The 18,676-nt window shown below is 40.4% G+C and overlaps 1 protein-coding gene across 2 annotated transcripts in view; it reads left to right on the forward strand.

Moving 5' to 3' along the window:
- The first annotated feature begins 2,371 nt into the window (after positions 1-2,371).
- The window catches only part of ABCA5 (ATP binding cassette subfamily A member 5), a 70,671-nt gene continuing 54,366 nt past the window's right edge, over positions 2,372-18,676 (forward strand). The window contains exons 1-4 of one of the 2 annotated variants that reach the window (XM_044247545.1): positions 2,372-2,489; positions 13,472-13,572; positions 15,472-15,588; positions 16,632-16,836. In XM_044247545.1, the coding sequence (XP_044103480.1) occupies positions 15,487-15,588; positions 16,632-16,836 (307 nt within the window). In that variant the 5' untranslated portion in view covers positions 2,372-2,489; positions 13,472-13,572; positions 15,472-15,486. The remainder of the gene's footprint in view (positions 2,490-13,471; positions 13,573-15,471; positions 15,589-16,631; positions 16,837-18,676) is intronic. The other variant, XM_044247546.1, reaches the window with a different exon arrangement.

Below are 18,676 nucleotides of genomic sequence, written 5' to 3' on the forward strand. Positions count from 1 at the left end.
ACATTAAATACTGCCAAAATTCTGGTTCACCATTTATTTCGTTCAGCTAGGCAACTTGTTAAATCTCAGTCTGTGACTTCTATGATCTACGTATTCCCATGTGATTTATTTGTCTAAAAATCTATTAATGAGATATGGGGATTCGGGTTGCCGTCATGACAACCCACAGTACGGCTTGTTTGCGATTTCCTAGATACAGAAGCTCGGAAAGGAATATCCTCCCTGCAGATGCTTATTTAGTACTGGGACCTGGTAACTATGGAAATTTAGTTTGCGATTATGTAGCTAACTTGTTTACAAGGTACACGAAAACAGATAAAAGAGAGAGAGAGTAAAATATGTTATGGTCAATATATTTTTTGGTGGCAGTCTTGTTATGTAAAGGTCTTGGTGTTCTCTCTCTATAATTCCCCAAAATTATCATCCTAATTTTGTGATCCATTGTATAAGAGAATTTAATATCTTCCCTTTCTTTTATTAGGTAGATTTTGTTGAGGAACTAGTGCTATTTTGTGGGGATAATAATGACAGTAATATTCATATCCTGTTGCACACGTGCTTTTTTCATCCCGAGGTACCTCACACTACGATGCATAAGACCTGGAAATCCGGATTGATGTCAGAAAGAAATCTTAATCCCAGACCACCTATCATTTAATTAAAGAGACAGTACCTATGTAAAATGATGGTGAACAAGACAGGAGCATGTGTGCTGTTGAGAGGACAGTGGGAACATTTTGCCTGAGGTGAGAAGAGTTTCGGAGAACTGGGTTTTGGTCTTGAAACAAGAGTAGAAACACCAGCAAGCAGAATGGATGACCCAGAACCTTATAAAAGCAAGCAGCTCCGGAAATAAATTCCCCCTATAGCGCCATAAAAGAGGAGAACTCTGAAGTTAGAGCAGGTTGAGACTACCAGTGAGAAGTATAATTGCAGAGTTGATATGAATATGTGTTTCAGTAACCCCTTTTTACTAAGTTGATTTATGGTTGACCTCCATCGACATAGTTGCCCACAAATCCTAGGCCATCAGGAATTCACTCCTCTGAATTTGTAGCTAACGTGTCTTACATATTTCAAAAGAGAAAAAAAAATACATGGTTGAATAGTTTTTATTACCTGCCTTCTTCAGTTTCCTGCATCGTTTCTAGGACATTCTATTTCCCCTCCTGCACTCCGACTGCCAGATTTTTAAGCATCATGGATTCTTCCAACCCTCTTTGAATTTCTCATTTAATCCATGTTGGGTAGGAGAAACAAAACGCGATTCCTTGATTTTTTTTGGGGGTGGGGTATAGGATTTGGCAGTGACAGTTGGAGAGATTTGGTTTAAATTTGAGAAATTTGGTGTATACAGGATTAACAGACTTTTCTAAAAAGGCTTTAAATAGTTAAATCCCCCCAAGTAAAGAACTGTGCAAGAAATGTGACCATACAGAAGTCTGGAGAGGAAAGTCTGTAAATCTGGGCGTTGAGCTTTTCTTTCCTTTACAATAACTTTTGACTACCATCTGGGTCAACTTTGGGCAATAAAACTCAAAACATCGGTTTATATTTTTAGCAAAAATAAGTGCGGTTTAGAATCTCCCACAGATGCCTGTGCATCAGGCCATTTGGAAAATTCAGGATTCGCGCCATTCCCAGACTCTCCTGAGGACACTTAGAAACTAAAAGCATCCTCAGTGTCCAGATGTCTCAGGTCTGATGGCGGAAGGAGGCAGAAGGTAGGAGACAATGAGGACACTGCAACCCAGACACTGCAGCGGGGAGGACAAGGGGCAGCGGAGTGAATCGAAATGCAGATCTGGGAGAGGGCCCCTTAAAAGCCGGGAAACATATAAGAAAGGGATCCTAAAACTAGATGCCACCGGGGAAGCGGACGGAAGGGCTGCAGGTCAAGGTCAAACGCTAGGAGGCGGCAGCGTCTGGAGTCAAATGCAAGCAGCTGGCTGCAGGCCCGTTGTTTTGCCCGCGCCTTGAGGGACAGCATGCCCAGGTCTCCGCAGACCACACAGATCCCAAGCTCCAGGGCCGGCGCCGGAGACACTCCAGCTCTGCGGCTGGGCGCGCGCGCGCGCATGCCCCGACCTCAGCGCGCCTGGTTTGCCCCGCTCGCCCCGCCCCCTCGGAGCCCCGCCCCCAGGTGCGCAGGCCTCGCACGCGCGTCAGCGCCACAGCCCGCGACGCGACGTGCGGGGCCAAGCGCCGGGAGCGCGCGTGTCCGCAGATTCCGGTCCTCCGGGAGCCCCGCCCCCAGGTGCTTTCGGCAGGAGGCGGAGCGAGGCTTTCCACGCCGCGCGCTCCCCCGGCAGGCGCGCTGCCGGCCCTGCGGCTCTGGGGCGCACGGGGCCGAGCGGCAGGGGCGCGCGCGCGGGGCCGCGCTCTCTCCCTCACACACACACTCCCATTTCTGAGCTCCGTCACCCGCGAGGAGTGTCTCCCCAGGCGGAGCTTGTCCCTGCCTGACGGCGCTGCGGCTCGGCCCTGAGGTGAGGGGATCTTGGAGGGCCGCGGCGCCGGCGGCTCGCCCCGGCGGGGGGCGGGGGCGGGGGTCGCCGCCTCTCGGGAAGTGAGTGGCGGGCGAGCGAGAGGGGTGGCGGGGAGGGGGCCGAGGGGCGGGGCGCAGCGGGCCTCCGTGGCGGCCCAGCCCGCGAGCTGAGGGGGGCGGGAGGAGCCCCCAGGTGGGAGGAAGCGCGGTTTGCGGGGGTCGCGGTGGCCGCTGCCCGGGGGTCGCGCGCGGGTGCGGGGGCCGCCGCGGGCGTGACGGGGTCGGGGCCCTCGCGGGGCGACGAGAGAGAGAGAGAGAGAGAGAAAATGTTGTGCGAGTCCGTTTCCCTCCAAGCGCCTGAGGCACCGGGCGCCGGTCGCTCCCGGGGGCTCTCGCGCCGCTCCTCGCGCGGGGTGTTAGGCGGAGAGTTCGGGTGAGAGGAGAAGGCGCAGGTCTCATGACAGGGCTTGGGGGGAAATGCCCTGATTCCTGAGAAATGCTGGGCAGAGCTCGGGCACCGAAAGATTCCCGCGTCCCCAAAAGCTGGGTCGGCGGGAGGCATCCATGTATGGGGTTGAGGCGCTCGCGGCTCGGAGCGGGGGTTGGGGTTGGGGTTTCTCCTGTGCTCCTGGGGCCGACCTGCACCTTTCTGGACGCATAAGTCAGAAGGACTATAGAGGATCGTGTGCTTTCTGTCGAGGACGTTCTGAGGGAACAGAAGGGCCGGGGGGGGGGATGGGTTGGGCTCCCAGCTGTGAGCCAGGCTCCGTGTTAGTCTCGTTGGTTGCATCCTGACAGCATCCCATGGAGGTTGGGCTCAAGGGGGAAAAAATGGGTCCCAAAGAGGTTAAGTCACGTAGGGAGATCTCTGCCAGCCAGAAAGGTAGAGCGAAGATTCTAACCCAGGAGGGATGCCGGACTCCAAATTCTGGTGCTTTCTGTACCCACCATGTTGTGTGTCTGCCCAAGAGACGGGACGGGTGTCTTCGGGGAAGACTCCGCGCCGGAGAACGCTGTTAGGGCAGTTAAGGCTCTTGGGAGGTTGGAGGAGAAATCACACTCACGGGGCTCCTGGGTGGCTCAGTGGGTTAAGGCCTCTGCCTTCGGCTCAGGTCATGATCCCAGGGTCCTGCGATGGAGCCCCACATCGGGGGTCCCTGCTTAGCAGGAGCCTGCTTCCTCCTCTCTCTCTGCCTACTTGTGATCTCTGTCTGTCAAATAAATAAAATCTAAAAAAAAAAAGAAAAAGAAATCAAACTAACGAGGCCATCAGCCTTGCCTGTGTGCTGTTCGAGTCCATTTCCCTCTCAACAGGGTTTGGTGTCAGAAATCTTGCAGTGCGGGTCGAAGCAAATTTGTGAATATTATCCGTAATTTATTTGAGTGTCTTTCGTATTCCAGATAGGAGGTGGGGAGAGGACCAAGATGAGCAGGGTTTTTTATAATCTCTGCCCTTGGGTGGAGAGGATGATCCTGTAAAATAACTTTGCAATATTCTTATCAATAATCATAAATGATAAATAATCATCAATAATTAAGATACATAAGCATGAATTATAAATAAATCCTAATCTTTACCGGCATGCGAATTAATTGGATTAAAATAGTCATGAGCTCAAATGTTTAGGAACCTATTATATGTAAGAAGAGGGGCCGGAGGGACCCCTGGGTAGCTCAGTTTTTTCGAGGCTGCCTTCGGCTCAGGTCGTGGTCCCAGGGTGCTGGGATCTAGCCCCTGGTCAGGCTCCCCGTTCAGTGGGGAGATTGCTTCTCTCTCTCCCTCTCCCTGCTATTCTGCCTGCTTGTGCTCTCTCACTCTCTGTCAAATAAATAAATACATCTTTAATAATTAAATACATCTTTAAAAAGATGGGAAAGCTGGTTATGTGGGCACCATTATATTGTTGTTTTCCAGTTCAACAAAAAAATAGTCATAAAATTCAGGTTAAATCATGTTGTCAGTATTTTGTTTTATTATTACATTACCTTCAATAAAAAAAATGAGAAAAGAGAGTATTTATGACTTACCACCCCCCCAAAAATTAAATTTTATGGTGCTTTTATTAGTTGAGAAACCCGTGATGTAATTTGGCAGGAATTTCTTTCATCTGCCCCATATAGTCTTAACCTCTTCTTCCAAAATATAAACCTGAACTACCAGATTCTGTTTAATCCTTTATGGTTCAGAGTTTTAACGAAAACAGAGTTATCATGTTAGCCAGAAATGGAATATTGTTTAAATATTTAGCATTACCATAGGCAGAGTGGGAGGTGGAAGGATAGCGGGACATTTGGAAGTTTCTTCCGATTGCTTCAGTTTTTTCAGTGAAGTAGAAATCAAGGTTTTAATCTGAGTGTGATAGAAGTAGAAGTAAGTGGAGGTCTGGGGTTTGGAAGAGTGAATGGACTAGTGAAATACATGATTGCCGGGCAATTAAACAATTATTCTTAGGTATGAAAAATGAAGTAGAGGAAACAGAGAGTGCTATATATGGGTGCACAAGGTAAAGGTGTCTAATCTAATTTTGCGTACTGGGTGTTTCACCATCCATCTCCAGGGCCTGTCTTTTCAGTGTCATCTAGAGCAGTACCCCTGTACCCTTGGCCTTAGTTCACTTTGTCCATGCCTCGGTCATGCCGCAGGAATCGCTGTTTCTTATATAAATCAAGCCCTTTTGGGATTATAGCTTTCCCCTTCTTTTCTCTTTGCCTGAAATTTCCATTCCATTCTTTCCCCAATTGGACTTACTACATTATATTGAATTTTATCTATCTGCAAAGTCATCGACAGTGTCTGTTTTTTCCCATTATGTTTGATGCATAAATTTCTTAGTAAGTGTTAAATGAGTGTGCCACTTTTCTTCTTTCTCTCTCCTTCGGTCTGTAACAGTGGTCAGCAGACTTTCTGTAAAGAGCCAGATAGTAAATATCTAGATTTTGTGGACTATATGGTCTCTGTATCAATTAACTCTGCCACTGTAGCACAAAAGCAATCCTAGACAATGCAGAAACGAGTGAGGATGGCTGTGTTAGGATAACACATGTGAAAAACACTCTTAGTTCATGGGCTCTACAAAACAGAATTTAGCTCCTACCTCCTTCATTATAGTTGGCAGACCTTTGATCTATAAGGACTCTTAACGAGCCCTGATAAAGGAATTTGCAGTAAGAAGTTATTGGTTACAAGATTACCATTGGTAGTGGAGAAGCAAAGATAAAGCAGTCTTTTTGGTCAAGAATCTCATGGTCAGGTTCAAGATTAAGACATGTAAACAAATAATGATGAGGACACAGTATGGTAATGGCAATTAGTTTATTTATTGGATATGGAAGTGGAAGACAGTAGTGATAATCATTTTTGCTTGGACTAGGAGTAACCTCTGACAGTTATCTGTTGGAGATGGGGAACATTTTCAGCAAAGAGCCTTTCCAAAAATCTTTGAAGCTTGCTAAAAAGGTGACTGATCACATCTCTTGCCAGGACAGCTCAATTTCTTTATTTTACAGGATATAATCTTGATTCGTTTCTCTCAGAAGTAAAACTAATACATTCTGATAATTCATAACAATTTTTTCTAATAGTTCTGCATGTTTTTTATTGCTTTGAGAAAGGTAAAATATATTTCACAGCAGGTGTAATGTAGTAACCAATATTTCTTTACTAAATGAATAAATGAATATTTAATATTGAATACTGGATTATATTACATCTAGTCTTAAGTCGTTTATCAATACATTAGAAAAGGAAGATGAGCTTTAGTGGGCTTTGAATTTTCTTGCAATTTATGGATTTGGTGCGAATCATTTTATCTAGGAAAGTTAAATATTTGATTGAAACTTTAGTGATACTAGGTGTTTAAAACTTACCTAATTATTTAAAAGCTCTACAACAAACTTAATGCATTCCCCAGGTATGCTGTGGAGAAATGGAAAGTAACATAAAATGTTTAGAATCATTGTGTATTCTTATTGCTGTGTGTCGGTCATTGCTTTTAGCATTGTTTTAAGAATTGGGTTCGTTAGACAGTTTTAAGGATGCTGGTCTGGTACAACTTTGTGCTGGAACTATATCAGGTATTTTAAGTTTTCTAAAAAGTATGATTTGTTGAAAATGAGACATTCAAAGTTTTATTGTATTTCAGTTGTTAGCCTATGCTTTCAAGGATTCTCTTCCAGTATATGCTGCAAAGGAGAGGGTCTTAGGTGTTGTCTCCTCAGAAAGCTCCTTTTGGTGTTGTGTAGTCCTCTCTACCGTATACAGCTCTGCCTTGGTTTTCATGAACTCCATCACTACTGAGTGAACTCCTGAAAGTGAGATCCTGTTCCCACTTACAGACAGTGTCAAATGTGGGGCTGGCTAAGCATCTTTTCTTGCCTTTTCCTTTTGTTCTTTTGAATGCCTTTACAAAGCCATAAAGTTTGAGATAATTAAAGAGAATTAGAGTGCAAAAGATGACATTTAGAGCCCTGTGCTAAATATGGCTTTTCTTGTGGTTTAGGGGAAAGGCACCTGGCAACTTAAACTCTTCACAGATGTCCCCTCGCTGGCCACACCTCATTTCTAACTTTGCAGTCTTGTTTCAGTTCCGTCTGTCAGAAGCACCACTTTAAGGCACCTCTGTTGATGGATCTCCTCCACCTTTCTTTCAGGAAAACTCATTCACCCACCCATAGGAGTTCGTCTCATCTCAGATATCATCTCTTTATCTTTGGCTTCATTATAGAAAACACTGCCTTCCCACATCTTTCCTCCACTCTAATTTCCCATTGGAAACCCTGCAGAAGAGTGTGGGGGATGAGGGTGAGAAGGGACTTTTGTGATTACCCTACCAGTGTGAGTCGCAGATGCCCTTCTTTTATTTTTCTGTCTTCTTCCCAAGGGGCAAACATTCTCAGAGCCAATATGTCTGGATACTGGAAGAGGAAGCAAAATATTTTCCCAAACACCCATAATTTGCAGGGAATCTTTTACAGTAGAGTCAGTGCTTCGCATTATTGTGCAGAGCAGACGTTGCCTGTTTATCCCCATGGCCCCTTTCATTCAGGCCTGCTTAGGCGCTGTGGGTTGTGAGGGTGAGGACATACAGGTCCATTGTTGTGTCTGTTTACAAAAACCTGACTATAGCTTTGAAATTACTGTTTAGATAGACATTAAACTAAAAAGTTTGTGAAGATTCGATGTTAAGAATGTTTCAGTTTTTTTTTTTTTTTTTTTAAAGATTTTACGTATTTGACAGAGAGAGAAATCACAAGTAGGCAGAGAGGCAGGCAGAGAGAGAGAGGGGAGAAAGCAGGTTCCCTGCGGAGTAGAGAGCCCGACGCGGGGCTTGATCCCAGAACCCCAGGACCACGACCTGAGCCGAAGGCAGAGGCCTTAACCCACTGAGCCACCCAGGTGCCCCTTCAGTTTTTTTTTTTTGTTTTTTTTTTTTTTTAGTTTTTTTTTTTTTAAAACAGCCAAACCAGTTGTTACATGACAAGCAGCCAACTGGATTTTCTTCTTAAAACATCTTTAAGATGTTTTACTAATATGAATAGATAGAAGTTCAAGGTTATTGAAATTTAACATTTTCACATGATTAGACTAGAGTTTGTGAATAGAAGAAACATGACTTTGTTTAGGCCAATGTCATGGGTGCACTTTGAAGATGCACGTACCTAGTTGTGTCTTTCCACAATATCAGCTTTATTCAGTCATAAAATGAGGTTAACATTATTATAAAGCAGTTACAGGATTCCAAACTCAATGACATTTCACCATGTGATTGACTTGGCTTCTTACTCAGCACACAAAGCAGAAACATAGGACAAGTCGCACAGCAAACAGGATAACACAGAGATTAGGAAGTTAATGAACCAAACATGAAGTCAGTAGGTAGGCTCACAGTTGAGATAAGGCATCCGTCGTCCTGGTCAGCTCTCAGCCCTTACTGCCTACCGTATTTGAGCAGTGAAGAATCTCAGTTCCTGTCAGAGATAGTTGGACAGAGCCTTTGGCGGCACCTTCAAGTGGTCAGACAAAGAGGAATCAAGTCTGAAGAGTCTGACGATTTGCTGCAAAAATCCTCCCTTCTTAAAGGGAATTACTTAATTTTTTTTAAAGATTTTATTTATTTATTTGACAGAGAGAGATCACAAGTAGGCAGAGAGGCTGGCAGAGAGAGAGGAGGAAGCAGGCTCCCTGCTGAGCAGAGAGCCCGATGCGGGACTCAATCCCAGGACCTCGAGATCATGACCCCAGCTGAAGGCAGAGGCTTAACCCACTGAGCCACCCAGGTGCCCCCTTAAAGGGATTTTATCAGTCTAGGGCCCTGCAGACCTCCTCTGCTTCTGGTGCATTACCCTTAATTGATTGTGTCTTGTTTGACACAGGCCCGGCATGACTTAGGTTGACTCCATCTTGCTCTCTACAATCAGTCATACTGATCCATCTTTATAATTTTATAACAGATTTCATAATCATTTTTGGCTCTTTGCACTTTTACCATCCATTCTGAAGATTTCCTTACTCAGCATTCTTTCTAACTCACTGATTTGCTTCAGATGCTGTTCACCCCATCTACTGAGAATTTTATTTCTATCAGTCTGCTTCCTTTTCAGGTTCCAGGTAGCTTTTTTAAAAAATTGCCTTGTTTTTGTTTCATGGATATGATATTCTTTGTTATCCTTTTGAGGATATTAATTATACTGATTTTCAACATGTATTTCTTTCTTTCTTTCTTTCTTTTTTTAAGATTTTACTTATTTATTTGACAGAGAGAGAGATCACAAGTAGGCAGAGAGAGGGGGAAGCAGGCTCCCTGCTGAGCAGAGAACCGTGATGCCGGGCTTGATCCTTTGACCTGAGCCAAAGGCAGAGGCTTAACCCATTGAGCCACCCAGGTGCCCCTTCAACATGTATTTCAACTTGCCATGGACCAGACACCATTTTCATGTTTTTAATTACATGTATTTATTCTTTTAGTCATTCTAATAAGTCAATGAAGTGGATACTATTATTATTTCACTTACAAATGAGAAGACTTAAACACAGAAAAGTTAAACAACTTGCCCAAAGTCTCAAGGCTAGTAAGTGGCAGAGGCTGGGTTCATATTTTTATTGGTTTGCCTCCAGAGGTCACACTCTTATGCTGCATTATTAGTTGTTGGGATTGTAGACTTTGTTGTCTCCTCTTGTTGGTATTGTTTTTATGTAAATGCTTACTGATTCCAGTTTATTTCAGCATGTCTGAAGATTCTGCTTGGACTTACTGTGGCCCATTATTTTTTCATTGTGTGTGTGCTGGGGCAGGGGAGAATAGTAGCAGCCTGCTGAAAGTTAGCAGCCACCTAAGTAAGGCCTTCACTGCCTCTCAATTTAAATAGAAACATATACTCTTCCAAAGGGAAATAGATGAAGAGGTAAGATTGGGATTTTTACCTGATAAGTTAACCTCTTCTTAAAAAGGTATTATTTTAATTCAAAATAGAAATCTTTTTAGTGTTGAAGTCAAATGTAGATGGAGTATTTCCTTTCTGTAAATATTAAAACAGTAGTTAGCTCCGTTTATGTTTGCGTTGATTTTGAATCTTTTTTGGTGGAGAGGGAGGACAGATGATAAATGAATCAACTTAGCTTCATATTGATGAGATTTTCTAGGCAATAAGTAGGAAATATTCCCTGAGAGACCTAGGTATAACGTAATGCAGGACGATTGGACTAAGGAAAAGGACAAGGACCCAAAAATCTACCTAAAGGAATAGAGAAATCAGGAGCAGAAGGGAAACAGCATGAAAGCACATTTTGCTTATAGGGATTTTGTGCTTTGGAGGAAAGGACATAAAACCGAGAGTTGGATAGATACCAAATTACTGTGTGTTCTCTTCTATAGAGACATTACCCTTTTAATATTATTTTAAAGTAACTTGAAGTACTCTATATCATCCAGTGGTTCTCAACTTTTTATCTGCCCTTAGGCACTCCCAATAGTATCTGTGGAATTCTTTACTTAGTAGGGAGGGGAGGTAGACGGGTTTTTAACATTCCCCTTACCATGCTCACTTTGAAAATCACCCTTGACCTTATGAGTATTCCAACTATGGAGTTAAGGACTTTATAACATTATAAATTTATAACATTATACTGTTATATTAGTTAAGTGGTTTTGGTTGTCAAGAACAGAATCTGATTCTTGCTAGCTTATGTGAAAATAAAATATATTGGGTGGATAATAGGGCATTTCACATACCGTAAGAAAGAAAAACCAAGTTTTGGCACAGGAGGTATCATACTTTAATGGAAAGCATAGTACCAAGAGTGCATGAACTTTCTTCTCTTTTCTTTTTTTTTTTCCCTTTTAAGTAAGCTCTATGCCTAACAGGGGCTCATCCCACTGAGCACCCAGGTGCCCCTGAATTTTTTTTCTTACATGTTTCCATTAATGTAACTGTTTACATGACTCTCAGTCTCCGAATCTTAGTTAGAAATTCCATACTTCCAGGAGAAAATTGATTAGAGATCAGGGGTAGCCGTAGAGGTGGTAGTGGTGGGGATGGCCATGGTTTGTGTGTCTCTTGGCATGGTGGGAAGGTAGAGGGTGACGTGTTTTTGGAGTAGTGTTGGGATCCAGAGCTGATGAGCTGATGGCCAAGAAAGAATTCTTGAGATGTGTTCAATGCAAAAGGTGGTTCTGTTAAAGCATGGGGACAGGACCTCTGGGGGGGGGGGCGCATGCAGCCCTGAGATCATAAGTGACAACTGATTATATACTTTGGGGTTGAGGGCAGTAAAGACAGAGGGAAGTTTCAAAAAAGGATTTTCCGGTGCTAAAGAAGACTCTCAGGATAGTGGAGGCGTGGTTGTTAATCTGAGGTAGTTTTTCCCTCTACCAAGGCATTGATGTTAAGATAGTTGGCAGCTTTCTGGGGGAACATTATGCTCTGCCTGCCTCAAGTTGTTTTTCAGTGGGCTGCAGGTTATAAGGACATTTAATTTTATCTACATTTGCTTCTGCCTTTTTCCCCCCACAGAGAGGGTAGAAGTAAGTTTTGCTGTAAAAAGCCCTGATTAGTGGTGGGGTAGGTCCAAGTGTTCACAAACTTCAGACAAGCCCGTTAAAGACAAAACCCTGAGTTCAGGGAGCAGTTCTCAAGGAAGAAAAATATTTGTGAGTCCCTCAGCAACTTTATGAGGAGCCTGTTTTCTAAAAATGAAGACTTACTTAAGCATGCAGCATTCAATTTGAGTGAATAATTCATTGGTGCTCACTAAATCAATGTGTTTTGTCAGATAATGAGAATGTTCTTGTTGTACTGGTTAATGTTTCTGTTTGTGTTGTAGTAAATCATCCTTGAATGAGTGTATTTTTTCTTTTTTTGTTTGTTTCTTCTTTTTGGCCTAGAGATGATTATCAGTTATTTACAGAATCTAATATAACATTGAGACTGTTGGAAGAATTTATTTTTAACGTATCCTCTATTCTTGACTCCTTTACTAGTTCTGTTTTTAATTTACTTATTTAATATTTTTTAGATTATGTCTAATTGTACAATTTTTTAAAAGACTTTTTATTTATTTTTAAGTAATCTCTACACTGGGGGTAGGGCTTGGACTACCAACCTTGAGATCAAAAGCTGCATGTTTTTCTGACTGAGCCAGCCAGATACCGCTGTAATTTTTTTAGTATGTGAGTAACACATATTAACAGGAAAATTGAGAAAATGGAAAAAAAGCACAAAGAAAGTAAAAGTTGTCTACAGTTCCATTGTTTAAAAAATCTCTCTTTGTGCACATAAAGAGGATACTTACTTAATCAAAACTTAATTTATATTTACGTTTTTGAGTAAGATGAACTGTCTCTAAAAAGTTGTCTGCTTTTTTTATCTAGGAGGAGATGGTCAGCCAACTTGGAATGGATTGTTCTTGTTTTTGAGGGAAATCACACCAGTGGCCCCCATCAAATAGGTTTTAGATACAATAAGGCAACAATTAATGTTCTAGAAGATGGCCTAACAGGACTTTTTTGTTGTCGCTTTCAAGCTGCCCTCTCAGTACCCTTTGGTGTGTAGAAATTTTAGGTTATTGGAGTAAGCAAATGAAACCACAGAGATTGCGGTTGAGACTCTGGCCACTTCTCTTGAGTTCAGCTTTAATATAACCTCTTTGAAAAATTGAGATAGCTCCAACAGAGGTCCACTTGCAGAAGGAGCTCCAAGGACCTTCAAAGGGTACAGTTAGGCTGGAAGAGGGATACTGGACCTGTGACAGTGATTTAGGTCATACTATTTTTCTTTTTGCTTTTAAAGATTTTATTTATTTGAGGGAGAGCATGAGCTAGGGAAGGGGCAGAGGGACAACCACACTGTGCATTGAGCAAGGAGCCAACCTTGGGGCTCAGTCCTAGGACCCTGAGGTCATGACTGGAGCTGAAGTCAGATGCTTAACTGGCTGAGCCACTCAGGTACCCTTTAGTCATACTGTTTAAAGAAAAAAAAAAATTAAGGCGAAATTTATTCCCATCACTTCAAAGTAAAATCCCTTACTCAGTAAGCAGGTTCTCTTTATTCTCTCCCCAGCCTCTGGCAACCACTAATCTCCATTTGATTTCATTTTTATGGCTTTATACATTCTAGAAATTCCATATAAACCGAATCCTATAATATTTGATCTTTGTGTCTGGCTTCTTTCACTTAGCATAATGTTTTGGAGGTTCATCCTTGTTGTAGCATATGTCAGTATTTAATTCCTTTTTATGACTGGATATTTAATTGTGTGTATGTATCACAATTTGTTTATCCATTCATCTGTTTATGGATTTTGGGCTGTTTCTACCTCTGGCAAATATGAATAGGGCTATTATGAACCAGTGTGAACATGCACTTGTTTGATTCCCAGTTTTCAGTATTTTGGGGTTCTTTTGGTTATATATCTAGAAATGGAATAGTGGGGAGATATGGTAATTCTATGTTTAACTTTCTGGGGAGCTGACAAATTGTTTTCCTCAGCAGTTGAACCAGCACTCCACCAGCAGTGTAAGAGTTTCCAGTTTAACCACTGAGTTTCTTATGAGAAATCTGCTCTCCTTCAAGTCATTATTCCACTATAGGTAATGCATGGTTCTGTGACTGCTTTCAAGATTTTTCACTGTCTTTAATTTTTAATGGTTTGACTATGGTGTGTATGGATATGGATTTCCTTTGATTTATACTCTTTGGGATTCACTTCTTAGAACTTGAAGATTTTTATTTCTTGTCCAAAATATTTTTAATCATTAACACTCTTCTCTCCTTTCTGGAACTCTGATAATTTGAATGTCAGACCTTTGTTAATGTCCATGGTTCTCTAAGGCACTGTTAATTTTTTGAAAAACCCATTTTCTTTCTGTGGTTCAGACTGGATGGATAGCACCTCTCAGTCTGTGAAGTTCACTGACTTTTTCTATTATCTCTGTTCTACAGTTGAGCCCATTCCATGGGTTTTAGTTATTTGTCATTGTGTTTTCCTGTTCGAAAGTTCCTTTTTTTTTTTTTTTTTAAGATTTATTTATTTACTTGAGTGAGAGAGAGAGAAAGAGAGAGAGAGAGAGAATGAGCAGGCAGAGCAGCAGAGGGTAAAGGAGAAGCAGACTCTCTGTTGAGCAGGGAGCCCCGTGTAGGACTAGCTAGATTCCAGGACCCTGGGATCATGATGTGAGCCAAAGGCAGATGCTTAACTGACTGAGCTGCCCAAGAACCCCTGTTGTAAAGTTTCTCTTTGGTGCTACTCTATGTCTTATTTCTTTGCTGAGGTTTTTAAATTTTTCATTGTTTTCAAGAATGCTTGCTGTTGTTTGCTGGAACACTTTTTAAATATCTATTTTAAACTTTTTGTTTGAATATTCCAAAATTTGTCATCTTGGCATTGGCATCTGTTGATTTTTCTTTTCTTAATAGAGTTGCTATTTTCCACCCACTACTTCTGCTGAGTTGTTTTGGATTGTATGAGACTGGGTTTTGTTTTGATTGTATGGAAAGTGTCGATACTTAATTCTAGCATGCTGTCAACCTGGTTAGGTTCAGGTCACAGGTTTCATCTGCATTCTTTGAGCTGTGTTTCTAATTTTGGTTTACTTTTCAAAAGCCCTTGTAGTGCCGTTTGGATCTGTCCTGTGTATGCCACCTTATAATCAGTCTGGATCTGGGCAGTAAGTAGGCTGTCTTTTAGTTCAGTTCCTCAGGTCTTTGGTACACAGAATAGGATTAGATCCATGTGTGCCTGGCTTTGGGGTTACTTAGACTAGGAGTTAATGAACAACTTTATTATGTTGCTTTCCTAAGCTCTTCTTTTGATTTGCACTCCCTGCTACTTTCGAATTCCCTATGGCTTTTCATTTCCATCATACAGCCAGAATGCTAGAGTTTATTTGCCCCATTGGGCTACACACTTGTGCAACTGCATCCACGACAGGGGCAGGAGAACACCTTGGGATTTGGCCGCACCCTATTTGAGGTATAGCGCCACTTACTGGTGCGGAAGGTTTCCTTGCTTTCAGAGTTGGGGCTGCATTAAACTTTGATTACTGCAGTCTGACAGTGCTATCATGTGATTGCTAGGAGAAAAGGGTATAAGAGAATGTAGGAAAGAAAGAAAGTTGGGTAGTTTCGCATTCTCTGTGAACAGACTCTCCTTTCTGTGTTCTCAAGCCAGAACTAGAGAGCTTTCGGAGCTTGGTTTCTCTGCCCCAGTGCCTACTTCCAGTGCATTTAGTTAGGGGTATGAAAAAAGAAAAAGTGGTGAGCTCACTGTTGTGGGGATTTTGAATTCTAGTTCCCTCTTGTTTCACATGCTGCTGTTTAGTTTTCAAGGTCTTCAAATTGATGTTGCATGCATTCTGTGCAGATAGGAGAGACAGGTTGGAGTATGCTTAATTCCATCTAACCTGAGACTGAAAAAGCTATCTGTTTTGCTATTAAATGACATGCGCTTTATGTGTGGTTCCAGTTTTTTTCATCTACTCTTTTAACAGACTGATTCAGAAAACATGGCTACTGCAATTAGGGAGGTCGGAGTTTGGAGACAGACCAGAACACTCCTGCTGAAGAATTACCTAATCAAATGCAGGACTAAAAAAAGTAGTGTTCAGGTAAATTAAATAACTTTCTTATGCCTTATTGCCATTTTTGTACTGACATATTTCATCTTTAAGAGGATTTATTTTTCTGGGTACATTTTTATATATTTTGGTATCATTAGGTCTCTCTAATATGCTTAAGAAGTAAAACTTGTGTCAGCACAGTGAAGTACCTACATTACCTAAAGCTTTCTGAATGTTAAAAATTTTAATAATGATTTCTAAATTTAGTTGATTTCTGATATCAGTGCTTAAGTTTTAACTTTAGACATGCATTTCCCAGGTTTCATGGAATTAAAAAATAATTCCACAGGAAACTTTGGAACTTTTCCACAGTTTATTCCCAGTGAATTCCCATCATTTGAACTCCGGATTGAATTACCCAAGATTACTAAAATTATGTCATGTATTTGTTTTCAACAATATACATTACTTTAAAAGATAAAAGAAAGTAATAACTCTGGCTAACCAGTTAATAATTCTAAAGGCTGAAAATATATTGTTCCTTTTCTGAAACCAGTAAAACAGTTAAACAGGTGAAACAGTAAATAGTTCATCCCTATTAAATCTGATTATTCAGCTTAACAGAATATAGTTTTAATAGTAGACATTTAGGTATAATTAAAGCATGAGTTTTAAATTAGATTTGAATAAAGATATTTTTATGGTGAGCCCTAATAGGGCTGTTTGGTAAGTTAATTTAAATAATGTTATATGTAAGTAAATTTATTATTATATTTTACATTTAGTCATCTGAGAACTTTAAATATTAGTGTTTATGTCATTTTAATTTATTATGTGACTTGAATTTTAAAGTATTACAGTGAAACTGAATATAAAGGAAAAATTATCTAATATTGCTGTTGGGTTAGGTGAGATGCTCAATGTAATATTTCTTTCAGGATAGAATTGCTTTTACTTTTTGTGCTTAAGAAAGGATACCCAGATTCCTCCTGTTTTGTCCTTGGTATTACATTGTTTGCATAGATAATCTTGATTATGTTTGGTGCCAGTGGTATATTTTGTAACCATCTTGTTTGTCTCCTTTATTATAGGAAATTCTTTTTCCATTATTTTTTTTATTTTGGTTAATATTAATTAGTATGATGCATCCAAATAAGAAATACGAAGAAGTGCCTGACATAGAACTTAACCCTATGGACAAATCTATTCTGTCTAACCTAATTCTGGGATATACTCCAGTGACTAATACTACAAGAAACATCATGCAAAAAGTTTCTACTGACCACCTTCCTGAGGGTATTGTGAACTTATATATGGATTCTATCTGTAACAGTATTTTTCTGCTTGCTTTACTGAGTAAATTACACTCTTAACACTTAAAGATATGTCCCCTCACCGAAATGTAGTTTAATAAAAATGATTAAATCATTCAATCCTGCTGAAGCACGTTTTATAGGTCTTAATATTTTATATTTCTCAGACCATTTATAAAATAAGCGTATTTATACAGGATAAAAGATTTGAAGGCATATTTCCTTTTGATTCTGACCCATATAATAAGCTGGAGGTATAGAGATTACAAAGCAGTAATCATTTCAGACTGCCATGCTTATTTATGGAGAAATATGGTGTAAACAGAAGTGGTGCTTACCTTTGGAGACGATGATTGTGGCTAAGTACCTAAGTCTATTTGTCTCAGTTTGTACTTCTCACAAGAAATAGACTGGAGAACAGTGTAAATGATGTGATACTAATGAGCCTAAAGTTGGCTGTGAGAGAATCCAAGACAAGAACTAGAGGAAGTGACAATTTAACTATGATGATTAATTTAATGAAATACTAAATTGTTGAAAATAACAGATTTACATGTTGTCTTATATAATCAGATAGTTTTAATTAACTTCTAGTATGTATCGTCATAGTTCTGGATAATGCATCACTGAATAGACAATGCTTATACAAGCAGGAGCCAGATAACTTTCTCCTATTGGTTTCTTCTTGACTTACTACTATTTAATATCTTATTGGTATGTTTGTTGGTTTACCTGAGCATAAGTAGCATGGATAGCTATAAGCATTAAGCACGTCACCTCAAAAAACTGATCAGAAATGTTGAGAACAAAATTCTTTGGTAGGTCTGACTTAGAGGAAAGCATATACACAGAGAAACCCAAGTCAGTGTGTGTTAACTTAGATGCTAAAATAGTAGAAATATATACAGATACTTTTAAAAAGTTCTGTCTTTTTAACAACAGAACTGTGTGAAAGTGGTACACGCCTCCAGATATGGCAACATGACTGGTAAGATGTTGAACTAACACCCTCTTTAGTCAGATCAATCTGTGTTCACCTTTAAGGTCCAGAAAATCATGACAATTAACACTGAGGTAATACTTTATAATTTACAGAGCATTTTTATGTTTGTAATTGCATTTGTAGTAACAACCACTGTAATCAGCTAGGTATTAAGGATGAGGATGCTGGAGTTCGGAGAATTCATTTGCTTATGTCTGCTCACACAGTTAGTAAGTAACATAGTTAAGCACATAATCCTGTGTTCTTCCATTTCACCACATGTCCTGAAGCTTCTGTAGTGAACACTAGTTGCTTGTAAATAAAACTCTAAGAAAATATTTAAAAATTGGGATTATTTGATGTGAAAGGAATCTCAGTAGAGATTATTTTCTCCATACATCTTCTAGGAAAGGAACAAGCAATATGGGGTTGAAATGACAATTTTTTATTCAAAGGAGAGTTGTGTCTTAGTTACCAGAGTACATATTTGGTTTCTGAGAAGGATAATGGAATTTTCTTCTTCAGAAGAAATATTTGAAAATAAAATATCCATTCAATTATCAAGGAGTTACCTGTATAGTTTACTTTGAAATAGATAAGTGAACTGCATATACTACATAATAAAGTATATGCTGGACTTCATCATATTAATAACTTTTATGTGTTACACAGACATATAATTTATGTACTCAGATGACATCTGGGAAATAGTGTCTGAAATTGTACTGTTATTAATTATTATGTATATTTTTAGAATGGCTCTATTTTCTTGAAAGTTAGAGAATAAAATAGAAGTGCTTATAAAATACTATATTCACCAAATATCATGCTAGATTTGGCC

This window comes from Neovison vison, chromosome 5, assembly GCF_020171115.1.
Source record: "Neovison vison isolate M4711 chromosome 5, ASM_NN_V1, whole genome shotgun sequence".
In the NCBI taxonomy this organism is placed as follows: Eukaryota; Metazoa; Chordata; class Mammalia; order Carnivora; family Mustelidae; genus Neogale; species Neogale vison.